The sequence below is a fragment of the Corvus kubaryi genome, unplaced genomic scaffold (genome assembly GCF_017639235.1).
Source record: "Corvus kubaryi isolate FWS band 111438036 unplaced genomic scaffold, C.kubaryi_AGA036_p1.0 78, whole genome shotgun sequence".
In the NCBI taxonomy this organism is placed as follows: domain Eukaryota; kingdom Metazoa; phylum Chordata; class Aves; order Passeriformes; family Corvidae; genus Corvus; species Corvus kubaryi.
The window spans coordinates 10,365,447-10,386,660 of NW_024582065.1; the positions used below are offsets into that span (position 1 = coordinate 10,365,447).

General features: G+C 41.4%; 1 protein-coding gene across 4 annotated transcripts; it reads left to right on the forward strand.

Moving 5' to 3' along the window:
• The first annotated feature begins 908 nt into the window (after window positions 1-908).
• Window positions 909-15,729, forward strand: ZBTB34 (zinc finger and BTB domain containing 34). 4 transcript variants are annotated; one of them, XM_042052724.1, is made up of 3 exons: window positions 932-1,018; window positions 8,389-8,503; window positions 9,458-15,729. In XM_042052724.1, the coding sequence occupies exons 2-3, from the start codon at window positions 8,463-8,465 to the stop codon at window positions 10,977-10,979; spliced, it is 1,563 nt and encodes a 520-aa protein (XP_041908658.1). In that variant the 5' UTR covers window positions 932-1,018; window positions 8,389-8,462; the 3' UTR covers window positions 10,980-15,729. The 4 variants fall into 4 exon arrangements, with proteins under 4 accessions (XP_041908654.1, XP_041908658.1, XP_041908657.1 ...); XM_042052723.1 differs by having other exon boundaries at window positions 935-1,018; window positions 7,273-8,503; XM_042052722.1 differs by lacking the exon at window positions 932-1,018 and adding an exon at window positions 1,040-7,439.
• The last annotated feature ends 5,485 nt before the right edge of the window (window positions 15,730-21,214 follow it).

Sequence of the window (21,214 nt, forward strand, 5' to 3'; positions counted from 1 at the left end):
CAGTTAATACCTGGAGAAGTCAGTATTTGTGTAACAGTCTTCAGCAAATTCAAATGGAATATGGTACAAGAAAATTAATTTTCTATTTTGGCTACATTTACTGAACACGGAAGAATAAGCCTAAAGTTTTCTGCCTGTTCAGAATTAGTTGCTTGAGTTTTTTTTATCTGAGTGAACAAATACAGTTTGTCTGTGTGTTTGTTAACTCTGTTATTTGTGCCCTGGCCAGGATGCTTCCCAGGCTGCTGCTTTATCTGATCAGCATTCAATACCTAAGGTATGAAGACTCTGTTCTGTGTCTTAAAGGGAGAGAAAGACATACCTCCAGAAGACAGAATGTGGTGTCCAGTTAGACCAGGTGGATATCCCAGCCGGACCTACTGGCACCAGTCGCTCTGACTCTTCCCAAGTAGTACATGAACTGTCTGGTTCATAAACTGAATCGTTGCACTACCTGACCTACAAGCATACGCAAGATAACTCAAAAGAAAGGTCAGCGCGTGCTTGCTGAAGCGATTTCTGTGAGTTGCAAGGCCAGTGTAACACAGGTGAACTTTTTAATTCTTTGCTCAGTGAAAGTGGCAGCTCACAGCTGGAGTGGGGGATGTCCTCCCCCAAAAGCTCCCTCGCTGCATCTGTGAGTGCCTAACGGGGTATGGCTCTGAGTGCGCGTTCTCTTCTGGAGCTGCACACCGTGAGAGTTGTCGAAGGAGCTCTACCCGCGTACGTACCGGCTTCAGCTAATGCTCAAATCCTTCCGCCTTCGTGAGGAGTCGCGCAGCGAGGGCGGTTCCGCCCTACCCGGCGGCGGGCAGCGCCCGGGCTCCGCGCCGGGAGCGGGGCGGGTTCCCGGGCGGCCCGGGGGCACCGCCCGCTGCCGCGGCGTCACCAGGAAGCGGAACGGCCGCCAGCGGAATCAGTTCCGGGTGCGAGTGGCTGTGGGAGCGGGCGGGAAGCGGCGGTGGGAGCGGGCCGGGCCGGCCGGGATCCGCCATGTGAGAGCCCCAGACAGCCCCAGGTGAGCGGCCGCGCGAAGGGCGCTTGGCCCTCGGGCCGGCGCGGCGCTCCCAGCTGGGACGGGGCCGTGCTCGGGAAGGGGTCCCGGCGCCTGACAGGCCCTGCGGGGGCGGCGACCGCGGCCCGGCGGGCCGTGGCTCGGTTCGGCTGCCTGGAGCGGCGGCAGCGGCTTCGTCGAGGCTGCTCTGGCCCGGCCGTGCCTCGGCGGGAGTTGTCGCGTAACCCGAGCCGGTGGCTCTGGTGCAGCTTCGGCGTGTGGGGAGGGAGGGCGGACGCGCCTGTGTCGGGGTCTGCTGTTGACCCGAGCGAGGCGTAAAATCCTCGGCACGGCGGATTGGGGCGGAACAAACCTGGCCCCATTCGGGGAGGTGTTTATTGCCCGGAGTCGGGGACCTTTCAGCTGCTGCTGTTCCGTCAGAGAAGGTGGAAGTTCTAGTGAAACCCCAGTCTCTCTAATGCAAGGGTCTTTCCAAATCCCGGCAGGTGTGCACAGCACGCAGAGGTGGATTTGGCTTAGAGTAAATCAGAGTTGAGAGTTAATTTGGAACAAGGCAGAACAGTCTCGGAAACATTAATGTGGGTGAGCCTGGTTTTCAAAGGAAAACAAAGTGATGTAGGATTAGCTGCACTGCAGTTGTTACATGTTACGGAATCCTCAACATCTGGATCAGAATGTGCCTGAGCTTCGTTGCCTGTCCAGGGACAGCTCCGAACAGTTCCATCTATCCCAAGGAGCGAGCTGGGAAAATACCATGAAAATGTGCTCTTCGCAGCTATTGTAAATCTGCTGCAAAAAATATTGCTGATCTCTAGAGAACATAGTCACTTCATTGCTTAAAAGAAACATCAGAACCAAAAAGTCAACAATTTGATGAAGAGTGGCTACTATTTAAAAAAAAAAAAAAAAGTGGGCAGATTAAAATGGACAGTGGTGATGAAGTATTACCTTGGTAGTAAATAGTATTGTAATATCAGAAGGTTCAAGAGCCCTCTTCCCACTTGGTGGAAATTATGGCTATATATATATAATCAGTCTCAAAATATAGGCTGAAGTTTTTTTATGATGATAGTGACATCTCAAAGTTGTCAGATGTTCAGCGAATGTGGCTATTTAGCATTATATAATGGGGATGTTGTGAAATTTGTGCACAAAATAAAAGTTTCTGATCATTACTTGTAAGATCTTGTTGGTTTGGTATCACCAAGAGGCCCCTTTGTTTTATTTATCTCGCATAATATTTTTGTTGATATTGAAATCATAGACACATAGAATAGTTTGATTTGGAAGGTACCTTTTGATCTTGGCTTATCTCCAGTTTGCCTCCAGGTAACTTTTTTTTTTTTTTTTTTTTTTTTTTTTTTTTTTTTTTTTTTTTGCATTCATAAATGGATACATACCTGTAACTACTGTTGTGGTAATTTGATTTCAAGGGTCAAGATTTAGAGATTATTTCTATTGAGGTTTCTAAGGGTTAGGTGAAACTATTGTTATGCATTGATAGTTGTTTCATTTTGCCCCAGTCACTCCCACACAGGCAAACATTTGTGAAGAAGACAGTTAAGAGAATAAGGGACAAATGTGTCACTTGGACTTCAGTTTCATATCTGCTTTCTTTGGATATTTGCTCAAATAAGAGGCTCCTTTTTCTTTCTATAAAATGCTAAATATGCAGTTCCAATAATATCTCTGCTGCACCATGCTGACCACTGAGAATGAGTTTGTAGTGTTCCTGGTATTGACATGTGTGTCCATATATGTACATACATCTAAATAAATTGATTTTATTTTTATGCTAAAATCATCCACTCTTTGAAGTGATTTTCTGTTCATCATGTTGTGAATCTTGGTGAGATAAAAATAAATCCTTTTGAACTTTTGTTAGACAAAAGTTTGAATTAGTAAAGCTTTACTGAGCTGAGTGTCAGGGGTTACTGCTTTGCTCCCCAGGCAGTTGGTGATGTTGTGTCCCGTAGCACTGCCGGAGCTCTCACCTGCCCAGCAGGAGCTTTGTGTATGGTTTCTCTGTAGCTGTACTTTGGGTAGAACGTGGCCTGTCTGGCTGCAGAGAAGGAATGATGACCTTCACTGGGGCTTTCTGGTATCTACCAACACAAAAGTGCAAGAGCTAAGTTTTCTAGTAACTACAGTTCAGCCTGCATTTACTGCCTTCTGTTTCTGAGGAAACGGGGCATTTCCAGCATTTTTTGAGGTAAAGTAATGAAGTTTTAAATTGTTGTGTAGTCTTCACCTAACTGATTTTGTATTGTAGCCTAAACCAGACATGAAGCAGACTGACTTTCAAGGCTATTTTTCAATTAATAATAGGCCACGTGCACCTCTTGTTGTGTGCTTTCCTACAGATAATTTGGGCAAACTGCCTGTATCTTCTTTGATTCCAGTGGGCACTTTGGAGGAAGTGAAGAATTAATGCAAAAACCAATTCTACATATTTGCATAGTGCTGCTTGTATTATTATAAGTTTGTTGTACTTAAAAATTATCTCAGTTGTTGGGAGATAATTATTGAGAGAGGGTTTTTTACCCTCTTTTAGTTTTGGGATTTTTTAATGGCTGCAAAATTGAACTCTTGTTTTTTAGCAGTGGGGTAGCTTACCCTGCTTTGGGGATTGGAGTACAGCAGATTTCAGTACAGTAGCAGTGCTGTGTGACACGTCGTTTAAGGCCATCCAAGGGCACTATGTGTTGACTTTTAAAGGATAATTAATATTTTACTGTTACGAGAGGTATAAGCTGATAAAATGTTCTATGATCACTCTCTTCCCTATTTTCAAAGATTATTTCAAGAGTGTCTTAGAGACCCCTCTAGCCTGTGACATAATTGATGGCAGTTTTTCTTTGATACAACTAGTGTTAATTAGCGTGGCTTCTGTACATATGAAGAGTGATGCAAATGCAGTCTGAAAGGAGTAAGAGTGATGAAGATGGTTGCCCAAAAACTTCCACGATCACAGCTGATGAGGTTACATTCCTAGGTTAAAATTCTCTTGAATGATGATATGTATGTGCGATGATGTCTTGAGTTCTCACAGAGATGGTGCAGATACTAACCCCTACAAAATGCAGGGGAGGAGTGCACGGATTTATACAAATACCTGTTCATTGTCTTGCCTTTTCTCTGTATTCTGAGTAGTGCATAGTGTATGGAGAGAGTGTGACAGAATCATTAAAGTTGAAAAAGACCTCTAAGATGATCGAGTCAAATCTTTAACTGATCACCACCTTTTCAACCAGACCAGAGCACTGAGCGCCACATCCAGTCATTTAACACCTCCAGAGATGGTGATTCCACCACCTCCCGGGGCAGCCTGTTCCAATGCTTAACAACCCTTTCAGTGAAGAAATTCTTCCTGATTTCCTACCGGAACCTCCCTTACCTCAGGGTGAGGCCATTTCCTCTTGTCCTGTCGCTTGTTGCCTGGTAGAGGCATTTTTGGTGTCATGGAGTACTTTGTTTTGTTTTTGTCTTAATTTTTGCTATGACCCTCCTAGATTTTCTGTGTATTCTGTTTTCAGACGTGCTACAACAGTAATGGTTTGTAATGTGGTTTTTTTCCCAAGGATTCCTTGTTGCTGCGCTAATTTAAGAAAATGCAAGGGATCTTTTCTCACACCTTAGTGTGAGTTAAAATGAGTATAATTTTTGTCATTCATCTGGCTATGGGAATGGTGAATCATACTTCAGTGAGTGAAGGAAATTAAACAGGTGCAGACTTAGAAGCAGAAACTAATACTATGTTGGCAGACACACAGTTTCGTGTTATAGTTATACGATGCTTCTCCCCTGCTACTGTATGATGTCAGTAAAATTAAATACCTAACGTGGTTTGTCAACATCTATTCTTGTTTTTTAAATTAAATAAGAGTTTTCATAGAACATAATTTTTAAAGGAAGTTTCTTTTGAAATCTAGTAAGAAATGTTAAATGCCTATTACTCTGATGTTCACAGGTTACTTCAATAAACACTTTTGTTTGAGGACATAGGGCAGTGATCCACTGCTACTAAAGCCATTTTGTGGGCTGCATTTGTTGTATAAAACCCTGATGAATAAATGTAATGCAGGTGCAAAGAGAATTTATATGATTCTTTTGCGTGTGACTGGATCATCTCCTACAGAAATAGACAGGAGGCTCAATACATAGCCCTTCTAGGACTTAGTGAACTTGGTATCCAGTTTTGGCCTGTGCCTTCAGCCAGTTTCTTGGATACATAATAGCCATGAAAACCTTAAATACTTTGATCTACTTTTGAGGAAAGGTTAAGAGAGGACCTATTCATAGACAGGCGTCCAGACTGAAATTTTACAGGACTTTGCCCTAACTTTACACTAACTCCCAGGCAGGGGTGAAAGCTAAAGCAAGATGAAGTGCATTACTTCTTAACAATGAGTGTACCTGACACTGCTGTGAGTTTACAGAATCACAGAATATTCTGAGTTGGAAGGCACCCAAGAGGATCGAGTCCAGCTGAAGTTGTCTTAGTTCTCACTACCCCCCAAATGCTTGAGTTTGTATATTGCAAATAAAACTGTCGTGATTCTGAGCTATTGCTCTATATGACTATCCTGAGCCTAAATAACACAGGTTCCCTCTGCATGTGCTGAGATACCACGAAAGGTACCGAATGGGACTTCTGACTGAGCAATTTTTTTTTTTCTTCTTCACCTGTGCTAATTTTGTAAAGAATTATTATGTGTATAATTTTCATTATGACTGTCTGGTTAACTGCAGAGAAAATTTTTTTTCTTTAGAGCATACAGTGGATGTGTCCAAAGTTAATTTGTGCTTTAGAGTACCTTTTTGCTTCAGTTTAATGCTATATGCCTGACCCCAAAAGAGAAGAGGTTAGGGAGATGTTTCAACTTGGAGGAAGCTGTTAAAAAAACTGAGGGGTTCTTACTAGCCTTTTCAAATTGTAGTGATCTTCCAGGACTGTTTCAGAAATGTTTCAACCATAAATACTATTGTCTTGAAAGTGCTACTGCTCTGCCAGCACTGATGAATAATTTGAGTATTGTTACAGTACAGTACCCTGCTGAACATTATTTTGGTTAATGTTACTAGAATTTTATTATGGAGCTGCTAACTTGATCCTATATACAAATAAAATAAAACCTTCTTGTGTATGGTAATATAATCTATGGATTACTTTCATTTTCTAGATAGTGACATTTGGGACTTTTGGGAATAAATAAGATCATTTTTCTTCTGGCTGTTATTCACCAACAAAACATAGCGAGTGGTGCCTGCTTCTCTGATCCATGTAATGCCCAGGTTTTCCCCCAGGTCTTGCTCTCCCAAGTTGATACAAGGTAGTTGGGGTGCTCTGGTACTAACCCTGGCAAAATTACTGCAGCCTCAGTGCTGTTCCTGCTACCGTCCTGCCTGCTCCTGAATGGGGTGTCCATTGGTAACCTGGTCAGTTCTCCTCTAGCTGGAGTTTTAAGGTTGTGGCTGAAAGTGGAAGAAGGATTCCCTTCTGCCCACTGCTGCTGTATTTCAAAATAATTGTCATTTAACCCCAGCTTTCCACAGATGTTTTCACGGTCCCAGGAAGCATGTGTCTGCAAAGGAAGAAACTAAGGTGGAAAAGTAGTCACAAGTGTGTGCTGTAGCTTGTTCACTTTGTTTTTTAGGAGCAGATGGGTATAGAATTTTGTTGTGCACTGCCTTTTAGGCAGTGTGTACTTGACCTGTTTGCTTGCTTTAAAAGCAGCACTGTGTTCGCTTGATCCCTGTTGGAGGTTTTTACTGCTTTTCTGCTACCCTGACGAACAGACTTACAGACCTTTAACTCCATCATCCTCTCCACTCACTGCCAGGATGTGCTGTTTAATCCTAGCATCCTAAGCAAAATAAGCTTGTTTCCCTAAAGAAAGATGAAACAACTGAAAACAAGGATGTAGAGTTACTTACAGATATGTATATGCATATGGAGATAATGGGATGTTCTAACAGTCATGATGGGCAAGGATCACTGTGGATTCCTGTCTCCTTGGTGTCCTTCTCACCCTTTCTCCGGTACGTGTTTACAGTCCATTTTCAATGTGTGGCCATGTCCCAGGAACTGTGAGTTCATCTAGAGATGCCATGATGAAAAGAACATAATTTTTTTTTCCTCCATTGTACGGCATAAAATGTCCATCTTCTTTCTTGTCAGGTGCCTATCCTTAATTCATTCCTTCTGTCTGGACCAGTGCTAGTGGTGACAATTTATATTTTAATATTTTCTCCAGGAGTAAGTTATTCTCCATTTCGCTGGGTAGGAGCCCTTAGGGAAATATGGGACAAGGAGGAAGGCCACTGTCCATGCGTGACAAACTTTCTGTACATCCTTGACTGGAATGCCAAATTATTGCTGCTGGGGACTGGTCTTTTGGTTTGTACACAGTCGCTGACCCAGGTAACTTGTCCATTCATGTCACTTCAGGTCAACAAAAGCTCTTTTTCCATTTAGCAAAGAGAAATTTAATCAGGAATGGCTGATGTTGCATCCGTGCATAGCTAATAAGTCCCACAAATTAAAAGTTTCCTGTGTTGGGTTTCTAAGAAGCTTGCTGCCCTGTAAGACACAAGTGAAGATGACAGATTGTGGTGGTGCATTCCCTCCTCCCTGGTGATTCTTTAAGTGACCTTAAAACACTCATTTGTGACACAAACATGCATCCAACTGCTGGAACTCCTGTCTTCCCCATGGGACTGGGATAGTGGTTCTCAGCACAACAGGCAGGGATGCTCAGAAAAGCAAAGTTAATCTTGCCGTGTAACTACCCCACCACTGGGATAGGTTGTGTGTTGTACTGTTTGGTTTTTGACTTGTATCAGCTCACAACTCTGAACCGTTCTGTAGCTTTGTTCGCTGAATAAAAGAACTGTCCTGCCAAAGCCATCTCTGAATGGATTGCTGCAGTCATATCACTTCTGTTGGCCATCTTGCAGTCCTTATTTCCCACCTCAGATATAAGAGCCTGTAAAATGTCTTTTTCCTCGCTGTTACATCTCAGCCAAAAAATCTCAAATGAAGTCCCGTTTACCCATTTTAATGGATAATGGCACTGGTAGCTTAGAGAACATGTTTAGCAAGTCTGATAACTTGATTTTGAATGTTCTGTGAGAGTTTTTGCCAGTTTTCTAAGTCAGACAATGTTCAGTCAGGAAGCTGGCTTTCTTGTGTTTGCTGAAAAGAAGTTCCATTTGCTAAGGTTGCGAATGTTAGTTTTAAGTGAGAGTCAGCTGATAGAGCTCCAGTTCTTCCTTTTAAACTTTTAATCCTATTTCTACCTGTTGATTTTCTTTTTAGAACACCTGAATTTTCATAATTTGATTTAAATTGTCCATATGTCCCATTACAGCATGTAACATAATAGAAAAAAAAATCCGCTAGTATATTTTGATACATTGGACATGCTTCCTGCATCTGAAGTCAATGGATGATGTTGAGATCTGTTTGTTCAATTGGAAAAGCAGGTATGGTGGCAATATTATGTCTTTAGACTTCTGCATTAATAAGAACAAGAATAGCAATAAAAGTCTGAAGGTTCTTGGGCACTTGATTAGTGCCCAGTCTTGGAAATGTAAGGTAATGCTGCAGATCGACGTTCTCAGGCTGAAAGTGTGTGTATGCTTTTTACAATAGTAATCTGTGGAAAGTGCTTTTCTTTAGCTTTTGTTTGGAACTCTATATATTACTTTAAAGGCTCTTTGAGTGCCCTTTCCTCATGTTTGAGTACCTATGGCTTTTAAGTTAGGTTAGAATTTAAATGTCAAATTGTTCTAGCTAGGAAATCACTGCTGTGTCAGATGAGCTTCAAAGTTCACATCGTGGTTTATTAAAAAAAAATTAAAATCACAAAAGAATTTTTTTTTAAAAAAGTTGAAAGTCCATGGGTGGCTCAAACACTTTTCTTTCAAATGCACACACATACACACATGCCTGTGACTTTTCCTTAGGAGATTTTTCAAACTTCATGAACTACCTTCCAACAATCATTCTTGGGAAATTTAACAATGCAGTTCCCTGCAAGTGGCACTGTAGTACCTGGCTTGAACACCTACTCAGGGTGTTTACCTTGCCTAATGGCTATAAAATTGGTATTCTTTTGGGTGGGTGGATTGTTCTGCACTTCTTGCCAGGTAATGAAATCGCAGTTTCTTTGAGGACAGACTGTCCCAGAGAGTCTGTGATGTATTCTGAGCAACTGCGTTGTGAATGTTGCAGAGGGATAATTCAAATTATCGAAATGCAAGAAATGTAGATTAAGACTCTACTTTTTTTATTATGCCAAGTATTTATGCTAAATGTTTTCTTGTAATGCACCTTTAACAGATCAATGTGGTTATTAAACATTTGCAAGCATTTATTTTTGAAATGGAAAACTCCATATTCATTCTCTGTTGTAAATCTTCTAATTTTTCTTTCAGATTACTCTTTACATCTGTAGAAATGGACAGCAGCAGTTTCATTCAGTTTGATGTGCCCGAGTACAGCAACACTGTTCTGAGCCAGTTAAATGAACTCCGCTTGCAAGGGAAGCTCTGTGACATAATCGTGCACATCCAGGGTCAGCCGTTCCGTGCCCATAAAGCTGTCTTAGCTGCCAGTTCTCCGTATTTTCGTGACCATTCAGCATTAAGCACTATGAGTGGCCTATCTATATCAGTTATTAAAAACCCCAATGTTTTTGAACAGTTGCTTTCTTTTTGTTACACTGGAAGGATGTCCTTGCAGCTGAAGGACGTTGTCAGTTTTCTGACTGCAGCTAGCTTCCTACAGATGCAGTGCGTCATTGACAAGTGCACGCAGATACTGGAGAGTATCCATTCAAAGATCAGTGTTGGTGATGTTGATTCTGTCACTGTTGGTGCCGAAGAAAATTCAGAGAATCGCAATGGCGTTAAAGACAGCAGCTACTTTGCCAACCCTATTGAGATATCTCCTCCCTATTGCTCTCAGGTGCGACAGTCAACAGCAGGCAGCGATCTTCGGATGGAAACTACTCCAGGCAAAGCTCTTCGTAGTCGTCTGCAAGAAGAAGGGCATTCAGACCGAGGGAGCAGCGGGAGTATCTCTGAATATGAGATTCAGATTGAAGGTGATCATGAGCAAGGAGACCTGATAGTAAGGGAAAGTCAGATTGCAGAGGTGAAAGTTAAAATGGAAAAGTCTGACAGGCCAAGCTGCTCTGATAGCTCTTCCCTTGGTGATGATGGATACCACACTGAAATGGTGGATGGAGAGCAGGTGGTGGCAGTAAATGTTGGTTCCTATGGGTCTGTCTTACAACATGTTTATTCATTTACCCATGCCTCATCACAGGCTACAGGTGTGTCAGAAACCTTTGGAAGCCTGAGCAATACAAGTCCTTCAAGGTCCATGCTGAGCTGTTTCAGAGGAGGTCGTGCACGCCAAAAACGAGTACCTACAGGTCACTTGCATAGTGATGTCCAGGGCTTGGTGCAAGGGGCTGACAGTGAGTCCATGGTGAGTAATCCCGGATATGAAAATAGTCCACGGGAAAGAAACACAAGAGGTCATTGGTATCCATACAATGAGAGGCTAATTTGTATTTACTGTGGGAAATCTTTCAACCAGAAAGGGAGCCTTGATCGACACATGCGATTGCACATGGGAATAACTCCTTTTGTGTGCAAGTTTTGTGGAAAGAAATACACCCGTAAGGACCAACTTGAGTATCATATTCGTGGTCACACAGATGACAAACCCTTTCGCTGTGAGATCTGTGGAAAATGCTTTCCTTTCCAGGGTACACTAAACCAGCACTTGCGAAAAAACCACCCAGGGGTTACAGAAGTAAGAAACAGGGTTGAGTCTCCAGACAGAACAGAAGCGTTTGTGGAACAGAAAGTAGATAATGATGCTTCAGCTTCTGAAGCCATGGATTCTAGTATGGAAATTCATGCAATGTCTAATGCATCTGATTAAAATATTACATCTAAGTGCAACACAGACAAGCATATTACTAATGTATTTTTAAAGTATTTTATTATTTTAGTAATCATCAGTACAAGTGTAACAGCCTTTTAGTTTTCCTGACCTTCTGGAAATCAGTTAGAAATGGTTTCTGGAGAAGACTACAAAAGTATTCTTTGTTTTTGAAGGAGGCTGATTTCTTTGGGGTTTTTTTTTTATTTGAAGATGCTCAGAGTATAAAGACAGTATACTGGGGAAAGGAAAGGAAGAGTCTGCTGAAGTGTCCCTGCTGATTGATCTGGCGAGACAAAAATGCCAGTGGGGACAGGTATTAGAATAAAGTTGGCAGCTCTGCTGAATGCTCAGAGAAGCTGTAATTTCCTTTATTTCTTAAATCCTGTTGCTGGTAATGAGTTACACAGCAGTGGGGAGAGAGAATATTACAGCTTTGACTCCTCTCACGTCACAATGAAATCTGTTCGCTCTTACTAACTGGTTTTGGTAGTGAGTCTGTTTATATATATAAATTTGCTTTATATATATAAAATGCTTTCACTTTCCCTATTCTGGTTGAGGTGAATGTAAAAGTATGTCAAGACTGATACCATATGCCACTCTATCAACTGTTAGTACTCCTCTCTGCTTAGGGTTTAGAACTTCGTACTTTGGGAGGATGGTTTTGGTTTTAAATGAATGTTGTTTGGTTTTCATTTTATTAAACTATTACTTTGTGTGCAAAAGTGAGCAAAGTGAATTACCTTGTTTTAATAGCTTTGCTTTATAACATATGTAAACCAAATGCCATAAATCTATTAAACTATGGTTAAATTGTTGAAGGGTTTTGTTAGTTGTCTAGAATGCAAGCTGGACAACCTGTGGTGCTGACCTTTTTATATATATAGAGATAGATATATCTATATATCTATAGGTATACACATATATATATATATATATTAAAAAAAAAAAAAAAAGAAAAAAAATATTAGCAAACCTAAAAGTAGCATTGTGGTCTAAAGTGTGTTTTTACTGGCCTCAGAATCTACCTTCATTTCGTACTGTAGAACCATACCAGGTAATTAAACTTAACTTCATCACTCTTCATGGTTGGTTAAAACATGAGAGAGATGTAGTTTAAACCACAGTATTTCCAAGCAGTATTTTAATAGGTCTCTTCACAGAGAGCTGTTTTCAGGTGCACGTTGACTTCCTACTTAAATCTCCGAGTGATATGCCAGCACTTGGAATTTGTACTTTTTTTGTATAGAAAAACAAATACTCTATGGGAATTTTGAGCAATATGTTATTTCATGTGTGAGTATTACAGAGTTGATATGGCTTCTCTGTTTTCTCAGTGTTTTTTTCCTCCCTAAAGGAGCTACCAACAACTTTAAAAATACTCTAATCTTTTTTGTTTCACCAAATACGTGTTTTTAATATGGTGCTAACTTCATAATTTAGGTCAGTATAATATATAAAATGTGAAACATAATCATAATGGCTAAGAAGAAAGAATCCCCAACAATAGACAAACAAAAGCCCCCCCGGCGCGAACCAAGCCCCCCCCCCAAACCCCCAACCAAACAACAAAACAAAACAAAAAAACCCCTCAAACAAAAAAAACCCCATACCACAAAAAACACAATGGCTTAAGAGACCTCAAAAGCATGGACTGGCAAACACTACTGTTTAACATTCTACCTGAATTCTACCTGATGAACAGAATTAATTATTAAATTAATCACATACTTCCTTAGAATACAGATTTTATATTATTTGGTCTTATGTTTGTTTAGCTGATACTGAAAATACCTTTGTGACTGTGCTGTCTAACTCCCAAAAATTAGAAAATAAAAGCTCATTTCTAAATTATTGGAGAGAAAATGGTAGGTTTGCTGTCTATTAAAACATTTTGGCCCCTGTGAAGCTGGGGCATATTTGTGCAGTAGCTTTATTAAATACACTAGTTCTTATTATTGTGACAGTCTGCAATAAGAATTAATCTCTCAAACATGGATTTACGGTATAACCCCCCCCCGGTCCATTGGAGCAGTTTCAGTTAAATTGAGTACATCATTTGCCTCTTTGTCCTAAAACTGCCTAAATAAAGAGGCAGGGGGTGGAGAGATGTTTCTGTCCTAGAATCAACAACAGAAATTTTGTTTCCAGTAAGGGAAGGGATAGTCTGTGTCTAGGGCAGGTAGTCTGTATGTTTACCCACCTAAAAACATGGTGTTTCTGATACAGTTTTTCCTTGAGTGTTTGTTTTAAGTAATTAATGCAAAAAGTGTGTTTTGGTAATTTAAGTTTGAGACATGCAAAATCCAAGAAATATACAGTTATTATTAACCCTTTATCTTGAACCTGTGCTGTGGTGCCTTTGGTGTGACTTTTTCCCTGGAAGGATGAGTTGAGGATAGCAGGATATGGGTACAAATTTTATATTTCTTGAATTTCTCTGTGTCACAATCTTAGCATTATTTAAATCTAGTTCTTTGTATTTGTAAATGTATTAAAATGGTTTGAGTTTACCAAAGAGTGACTTATCCAAAATTGTCTCAGACAAAAGCAAACAAAAAACCATCACGTTGATTGTACAGGTTCAGGTTCAGAACATTGTAACAGACTGTTAAGGGGCAGGAAATGATCCATTTTTCTACAAACCCACGATTCAGCAGTGTGCAAGTCCTGTGTGCCCCGGCTGGCGCCGGGCGCGCCGTTCCCTGCCCGCCCGGGCAGCGTTCCTGATTGCCAAGCCATAGCTCCGGCCGCCCTGGGCTCGGGCAGCGCCCGGTGCGCAGCTCTTCTGAGCACCGCCGTCACCCCTGGCAGCAGCAATTCCACTGTGCCTTGTCACATAACGGGGTGCCAGGATCAACACGGTCACAGACACGAGGCATGGCCTGATGAAGTTTATGTCACCAGGCCACCCAGAAGGAGGCCATTACTTTAGCAAATGATGGAAATACTGTACAATGTCTCGTGTCTGTGCAGTTCTCAGCACAGAGCTGTTACACATTTCATTTACAATAAATGCAGAAGTCAATAAAATGTGTGAAGAAATATTTGACAGCAAAATAAGTAATGAAATTATACAGGCTGGTTCATAATTGAGTCTCTTCTTAATCTACCTTTTTAAATCTAGACAAATGTGAAAACAGTGACAGTGTCCTTTCCTCTAGATGCTTAACCTATTCTGACAAACTGTGAAAATAAAGGATTTTATACCTTTGCTAATGTTTCTGGTTTTAAAGTATTTTACTGGTTTTAAACTATTTTAGTTTTCTTTATCAGTTATCTTCCCTATTATTTCTTTTAAACTTGTAAATACATTTAGAAAATAGCTTTGTAAATACTTACAGTATATTGAAGGTTCAGTTTGGTCACTAAGGCCTCAAGATTGGCTCTGCTTTCTGAGTGTGAAATCTTTCTGTAGCATAAAGGATACTGTCCGTTCACTGTCAGCAGGGTAGACTGTCGGCCTAAATTTAGAGTTTTAATGTAGTCTTCCCCAGCATAAATTCATGTTTTATGCTGAAGCCTTTGGTTTACTTTTAGACAAAATGATGAGGCCTCTTAATATGTTTAGGCTGAATTATGGGAAGAACAACAGGAATAAAATCAAGGGCTGGGAAAATATTGAATAAGCTTTACCTTTAAATATATATATATTATTTGAATTTTTGTATTAGTTTACTGTGATTCTTTTATTGTCATTTTTCTAAACGGGTTTCACATGAAACCATTGAAAGGGACTCAAATATGCAACACCTAATCTATTTTCCAAGGGAATTTTACCCTTGAATGGTGCTTTTTGACTGGTCAGGGTTATTTATTAAATTTTATATTTGAAAGTATTTGGGGAATTATGTAAATTCTTTATATGAATCTCTTTATTTCATGAATTGTAAATTTCATAATACTCAGTGATCAAATTGGAAGTTTAGTAAAGTCATTCAAAATGTTCAAACTTTATAATCTGTGTGCATTTTACATATATTTTATCAAGTGCCAGAATAGTTGTATTTAATATTGTAGATTTAATACTACTTGCACATCCCTGTGGCAGCATTAACTTAAGTTGCGCAAGTTTACATTAAAAAAAAAAAAAAAAAACAAATAAGTAAGCCTGGGACATGTGTTCCTGTATTTCTTCAGGGGATGTGAAGCCACGTATCACTGACTGAGCAGGTTCGCTTCTTGCTCCTGTAGCTCACTCCTGCCATGGCAGATACAGAACTGCTGACTCTCCCATTCCCACAGGCCAGGGATTCAGCCTTTGGACTCAAACCGAGCCTCTGGTTGTAGATCTGGTTAGAGGTAGAGCTCTTGCACGATTTTAACAGTGTTTGTTTCTGACTGAAAAGTTGTATTTTTAAATAACTTTTATTTGTATGGTTATTTTTCAAGATAAATAATTGAACAGTTTGAATGACTTGACTTGGTGTCATTATCTTGCAATATAAACCGGGAACCTCACACCTCTGCACTTCATCGCCACGTGAAGTAAATGAAGCTAGCTAAGCTGATGCTGTAACAATTAGTAACTTGCCATTAAGGATTATTTTATAGCATGAACTTTAAAATATTTATTCAAATGATATTTTACTCTTGTATTCACTTTGTTTTTAGATTTGTGACATGAATATTTCTGTGCTGCTTTATTTTGTTCTGATGAATTTGTTTCTTGCTTGTAAATTGCTTTTTTTATGGTATAAAGTCAATCGGAATTGCTGTTTGTAAATTAAAATGCTTCTAGAGCAAATCTGTGGTGTCAGTGTCTACATTTAGATATTTAATTACTAAGGGGCTTGCATTTTAGATGCTATTACTGAAGTACTACAAGAAGCATTTTAATACTCATCTACCAACTAGAAATCAAGAGTCTTTAGAGACAACTACTTGCCAGCATTAATTGCTTAGTTCTGAACAGATGATCATTTGAGTTTTGTGCTCCAAAACCTCATCCAGCTTTCAAAGCAAAACCAAAAACCCAGCCAGGTGGTGGCAATCCATCCGTGCCGCTCCAAGGCAGGTCTCCTGGGGAGAGACACCCTGCTTCATTTCCCACAGCAGCATTTATGTTTTGTGTTCTGCCACATGTATCAGTAGGGCTGATGCTGCTCCTAGCAAGTGTAGGTACACTCCTCCTCGTCCACAACCTTGAATTTAACAGGAGCATCCCCAGTGGAGCTGTAGGCCATGGTTATCTTGACCGACCATGGGATTTGGAGGGGCTGGAGTTGAGTGGGTTAGTCCCTGAGTCCCCGTTGGTGTCAGAGTAGCTATTCCAGCAAAACCTCCCTTCAGATCTCCTTCTTACAAGGTCTGAAACTGCCAGTAATGCAGAATGGGGTAAACAAGACCTGACTGTTAGGAGAGGGATAAACACTGTTGCCTTTACCTGGAGAACAGAGAGAACACGGCGTGCTGCTAGTATTCCATACCTCTGTTGGTTTGGTTTTGTTGAGTTGGGAAAATTGCTTCAGCTGGTCAGGCAGCTATCAGGGTCAGAAATAAGATGCAGCAAGGTTAGTCTGTGGAACTTGATGAAGTTTACTTTTAGAGCCATGGTGCTCTGCAGGTCCTACAGAAAATATTTGCTGGTTTTCCTTCATTTATAAATTTCCATTCAGAGACCAGTTACAGCAGCAGACTTGCGAGTTTGGGAAGAGCGTGAGCTGACATGGTCCTCGACATCTGCCCTGTAAGCATCCTGAATGTGTTTGCAGCAGACAGCCTGTGCACTGGGTGGCAGCACTGGTGTCACACAACACTGGACACCTTGTGGAAATTCCGTGGAGTGTGCAGGTGCAACAGCACTCCCAGGCCCTGGTACCTCAGTAATTGCTGTTTGATGGCAAGTGGGAAGCATCCTCATTACAGCTGGATGCTTTTTACGTCCTTTAGTCCATCAAAAAATGTGCTGTGTTTTCTGTATACTGCTCTCCAAGTACAATCTAAGTTAAAGGATTCTAGATAAATTTACCCTTTACTTCCCCTAAGGGCACCAAACGTTTTGGGACTGATGGGGGAAGGGAGCTAGGTAGTTTCATTCCCATAGAAGTGTATGTTTCTAGTGCTTCTGGAAATGTGGTTTTCAATAATAATGGGATGTATGTCTGCAGCACTGGAGCAACAGGCATGCATGGTGTGTGCAATAGTGTCTAGATAGCATGCCCTATAACACGAGTGGTATTGAAATTATAAAAGTCACTTAAAAATCTTAATGAGATAAAACATTTTTTCCTTTAAATTGCCTTTTTTTTTTTTTCCTCCCATTTAAAAATTGTATAATTTTGAAAAGCACAAAATTCTAGCACTAGCAAAAGGTAAATATGCCACTATGGGTAGTGGTAAACTACCAGTCCTGGTCACCTGTCCCTGAATGTAGTGGAGTTTGGTCAAGGACAGAGAAAAGTTGTACTTTCATGAAGGCTCATACTTCTATGTCCACTATCAAACAGCTTTTTTTTTTGGACTCTTGTTGAAGACAGACATGTTCTGATGCAACTTCCCCAAAAATCTTGTACTCTAAACCAAAAGACAACAGATGTTGCCAGAAGAGGAAAAGATTGAAGAGTTCTGATCAGAGCACCCAGAGTGAACTCTCCTGTCATTAAAACAAAGGAGGGCTCTGAAGATGACATTTTGAGGCAGTTTTGTAAGGTTCATCAGTATGAGGCAGTATCAGAGAAATTACAAAGGTGTTTGTTTGAAAACGCAGTAAGCAGACAAAGGACAGTGATCCTGGCTAGGTGTAAAGGAAATGCGATGGTAAGAAAATAGACTTGTTGAGGATTAATGGAAAAACACATAAAAGTGAAGAACCACAGTTGCTTTTGGAAGAGAAAACGTGGGAAAACAATGAAGGGATATCACCAAAGCAACAAGATTAGAAAACTGGGTAGGTTTTATGAGTTGAAATTTGCCAAGCTAGTCAGAGAAAGCTTAAATGGTGTTACAATGAAATTTTCACACAATGTAACACAGTGTCTGTCACTTCAAGAGCCATTCATAACACATGAGAAGACTTCACAGTATCTGACCAGTCTTTCGAAATATTGGTTTCTCTCCTTGTATAGAGAGGAAAATATTTGGATGTGAAGACACAGAGTTCCACTGTGCTCAGGCGGGAGATGACATAGGTCATTTGCCCATGTAATCTGGCTGATAACTTCAAAGGACCCCTTTTCTGCCAGTTTTGTCCCCATGAAAATATGGAAAGAAGGGAAATTATAGTTGTGTGTGTAAGATTTTAAAATTTTAAAAATGTCTAGCTAGTAGAATAATTCTGATATCCTTTGCACTTTAAAATTATTCAATTTTTACTCTAATTCAGCTTTTTTTTCTAGCATTGGATTTCAACTTTATCTAGTTCTACCTAAGGGTACATCATTGACATTGGGTAGGTCATGTTTGTTTAAAGTTGCAATCCGTGGCAATAATTACAGTGTCATAGTACAGTATGTGTTGTTAAACTTTAACTTACCTGCTTGTTTAGAGTTTGTCTCTAATAAGTGGAAAGTACTTCAGGTTATTTCAGCGAAGATATTCAATGAAAGTACTTTATTCCATGAACTAAATTAACTCCCATGAGACCCACCACTGGGAGCACTGTATCCAGGCCACAAGGATGATCAGGTCCCTGGAGCATCTCTGCTATGGGAGACAGGCAGAGAAAGCTGGGGACCAGTTCACCTGGAGAAGAGAAGGCTCTGGGGAGACCTTAAAGCCCCTTCCAGTGCCTAAAGGGGCTCCAGGAGAGCTGGAGAGGGACTTAGGACAAGGGCCTGGAGTGACATGACAAGGGGGAATGGCTTCCCACTGCCAGAGGGCAAGGATAGATGAGATACTGGGTAGGAATTCTTCCTTGTGAGGGAGGTGAGGCCCTGGCACAGGGTGCCCAGAGCAGCTGTGGCTGCCCCTGGATCCCTGGAAGTGCCCAAGGCCAGGTTGGACAGGGCTTGGAGCAACCTGGGCTAGTGGGAGGTGTCCCTGCCCATGGCAGGGAGGTGGAATGAGATGAGCTCTTAAGTCTCTTTCAACCCAAACCATTCCGATTCTATGAATGTTCTGAAATACCCGAATTTTTCTCATCCTAGCTGGCATCTCTGAATTCAGCATCAAGGGAAAAACAGACTGAGAGATTGGATACTTGTTTGAAAAGTGCTATAAAATACCACTTTCAGCAAAGCAGGAAATAGAAGACAAAGATTTTGTGAAGAAGTTTTGTTAAGAAGGCTAAGGGAAAAAATTGGTTCCAGTTAAAAAGAACTGGTTCTGTTCACCTGATCTTTGTGTACATGCAGACACAGGCCCCATTGCTTTTCATAATGCAAACTTATTGAAAACAGGTTGAGGAGAAGGTAGACTAGCCAGTGAACATGACATATGGAATTTATACTCTTCCAGCAATAATCACGCAGAGAAAATGAAGCCCAATCTCATGGATGCTACATTTCATGAACTATATGAAACAGCATAGTACAATTGTATTGTGCATGGGTTTAAGAAAAATTTAAATTGAATATTAAGTCAAAAGTCAGTTGAGTTATAGCCAGAAACATTTCATTAAAATTCTGGGAAATTATATGGCTAATGACGTTGTCAAAAGTAACATTGCTTGTCTATGCATTCTTTTCCACCAGAGGGTGCTGGCTGATCTTTTAAAATATGTTATGTAGGGGTCATTTAAGGTGCTGTACATAGCAGAAGCCTAAAACAAGAACAGAAAAAGAGGTTTCCAGTCCTCATTATGACACCTTCAAGAGGAGCAGGTGCTGGGTGATTCCACTGTTAGCAGAGCAGGGTTTATACCCAGGATTTCAGAGGCTGTCCTGCTGTGCTGCATGAGACCTACCTGGGCAGTGAACAACACCATTTTACCGTACTTTAAGCGGCAGACTGGAAACTCTGACGGAATCTCATAATCATTTGGATAAGAAGTTAACTAGTTTTCAGATAGTTTTTTCCAAATTCCTGTAGAAATACCAGTAACTAATGTATATTTTTGAAAGGCTGTAGCCCATGGACTTCTGTTTTAATGTCCTGACATGGTGATACAGGACAGAGCGGAAAACATTTTGCGAGAGAACTCGGTACTTTTTCTCTAGTGGGAACTGATGCTATAAGTATTAGAGGAAAGTGTGTTGCTTGGCAGTACACCAATAGGATAAACTCAAATAAGAATAGTCTATTAAATGTTTGGAGATTCATATGAAATTAATTTTCTTTAGCCTCTCTGAGGGGGAGGAAAGTGTAGGGAAAATACCTTCCCATATAGTGCCTTTGGCTTTGATGTAATTATTGGTGGTGTGAGCATCAGGACTCAGAAGCAGATCTCAAACCTATGTTTAAAGTTATTTTTACAGTTTATTCTCAAATTGAATTTTTATGCTTTGAAAAGCACACTCATACATTTAGTTGGGATATCTGAAGATGTTTAAACTGCTCTGCATTTGATAGGCACTGAAAACCTTTAGTAACCAGGAGTTTGGAAAGACGCTTTCTAAATGTATTCTGGGCATCATGCAGTATCTCAAAGCTTCCTCTGCATACCCTCACTAGACTTTTGTTCTCTAACATGCAAAACTGCAGGCCAGTCTGATGGGCTGGGTGAATCCCGCATGTAGCTACCAGTCCACAGAGCCAATGTTTTTCCGTAGTGAGGCCTGCACACACTGTGCCTGAACGTTGCCTTTAGATAAGCTGTAAATCGGAGAAAGGTGCACCATCCTTTTGCCTCGTAGCTTCAAGTACCACTCTCAATTACCAAAAATCCCACAAAGCCCTCTTTGACTGCCTTGCCAAGAACACACATGGTCACTACCCAGCAGCATCATCACCCGGACCTGAACCTAAACCCGGTTTTAGTTTGGAGGTTCCGAGAGGTTCGTCAATGCACCGGGAAGGGAAAGGCACAGCCCATGCTGCAGCGAGCGGACGCGAACGAACGGCACTTCACCGCCTCTTCTCCGGGAGCGGCCAGACCCGCTGCTGGGGCCGGGAGGGAGCGCGGGCGCGGTGCTCTGCGGGGCGCCCGGGCTGTTCGGAAGCCCTGCCCGGACCTCCCGGAGCGCGGGCGCGGTGCTCTGCGGGGCGCCCGGGCTGTTCGGAAGCCCTGCCCGGGCCCCCCGGGCTCGCCGCTCCGCGGGGAACCCGCGCCCGGACCCCGCGCTCCTGCGGCCCTCACGGAGCCGCGTGCGGAGCCGCGCCGGGACCGCCAGGGGGCGCGGGCGAGGCGGGCG

Excerpts from the sequence above, each read along its gene's own strand:
- ZBTB34 (XM_042052724.1), top strand. The coding sequence starts at position 8,463 with ATGGATGATGTTGAGATCTGTTTGTTCAATTGGAAAAGCAG. Across the intron at positions 8,504-9,457 it reads TTGTTCAATTGGAAAAGCAG|ATTACTCTTTACATCTGTAG; the intron begins GTATGGTGGCAA and ends TTTTTCTTTCAG.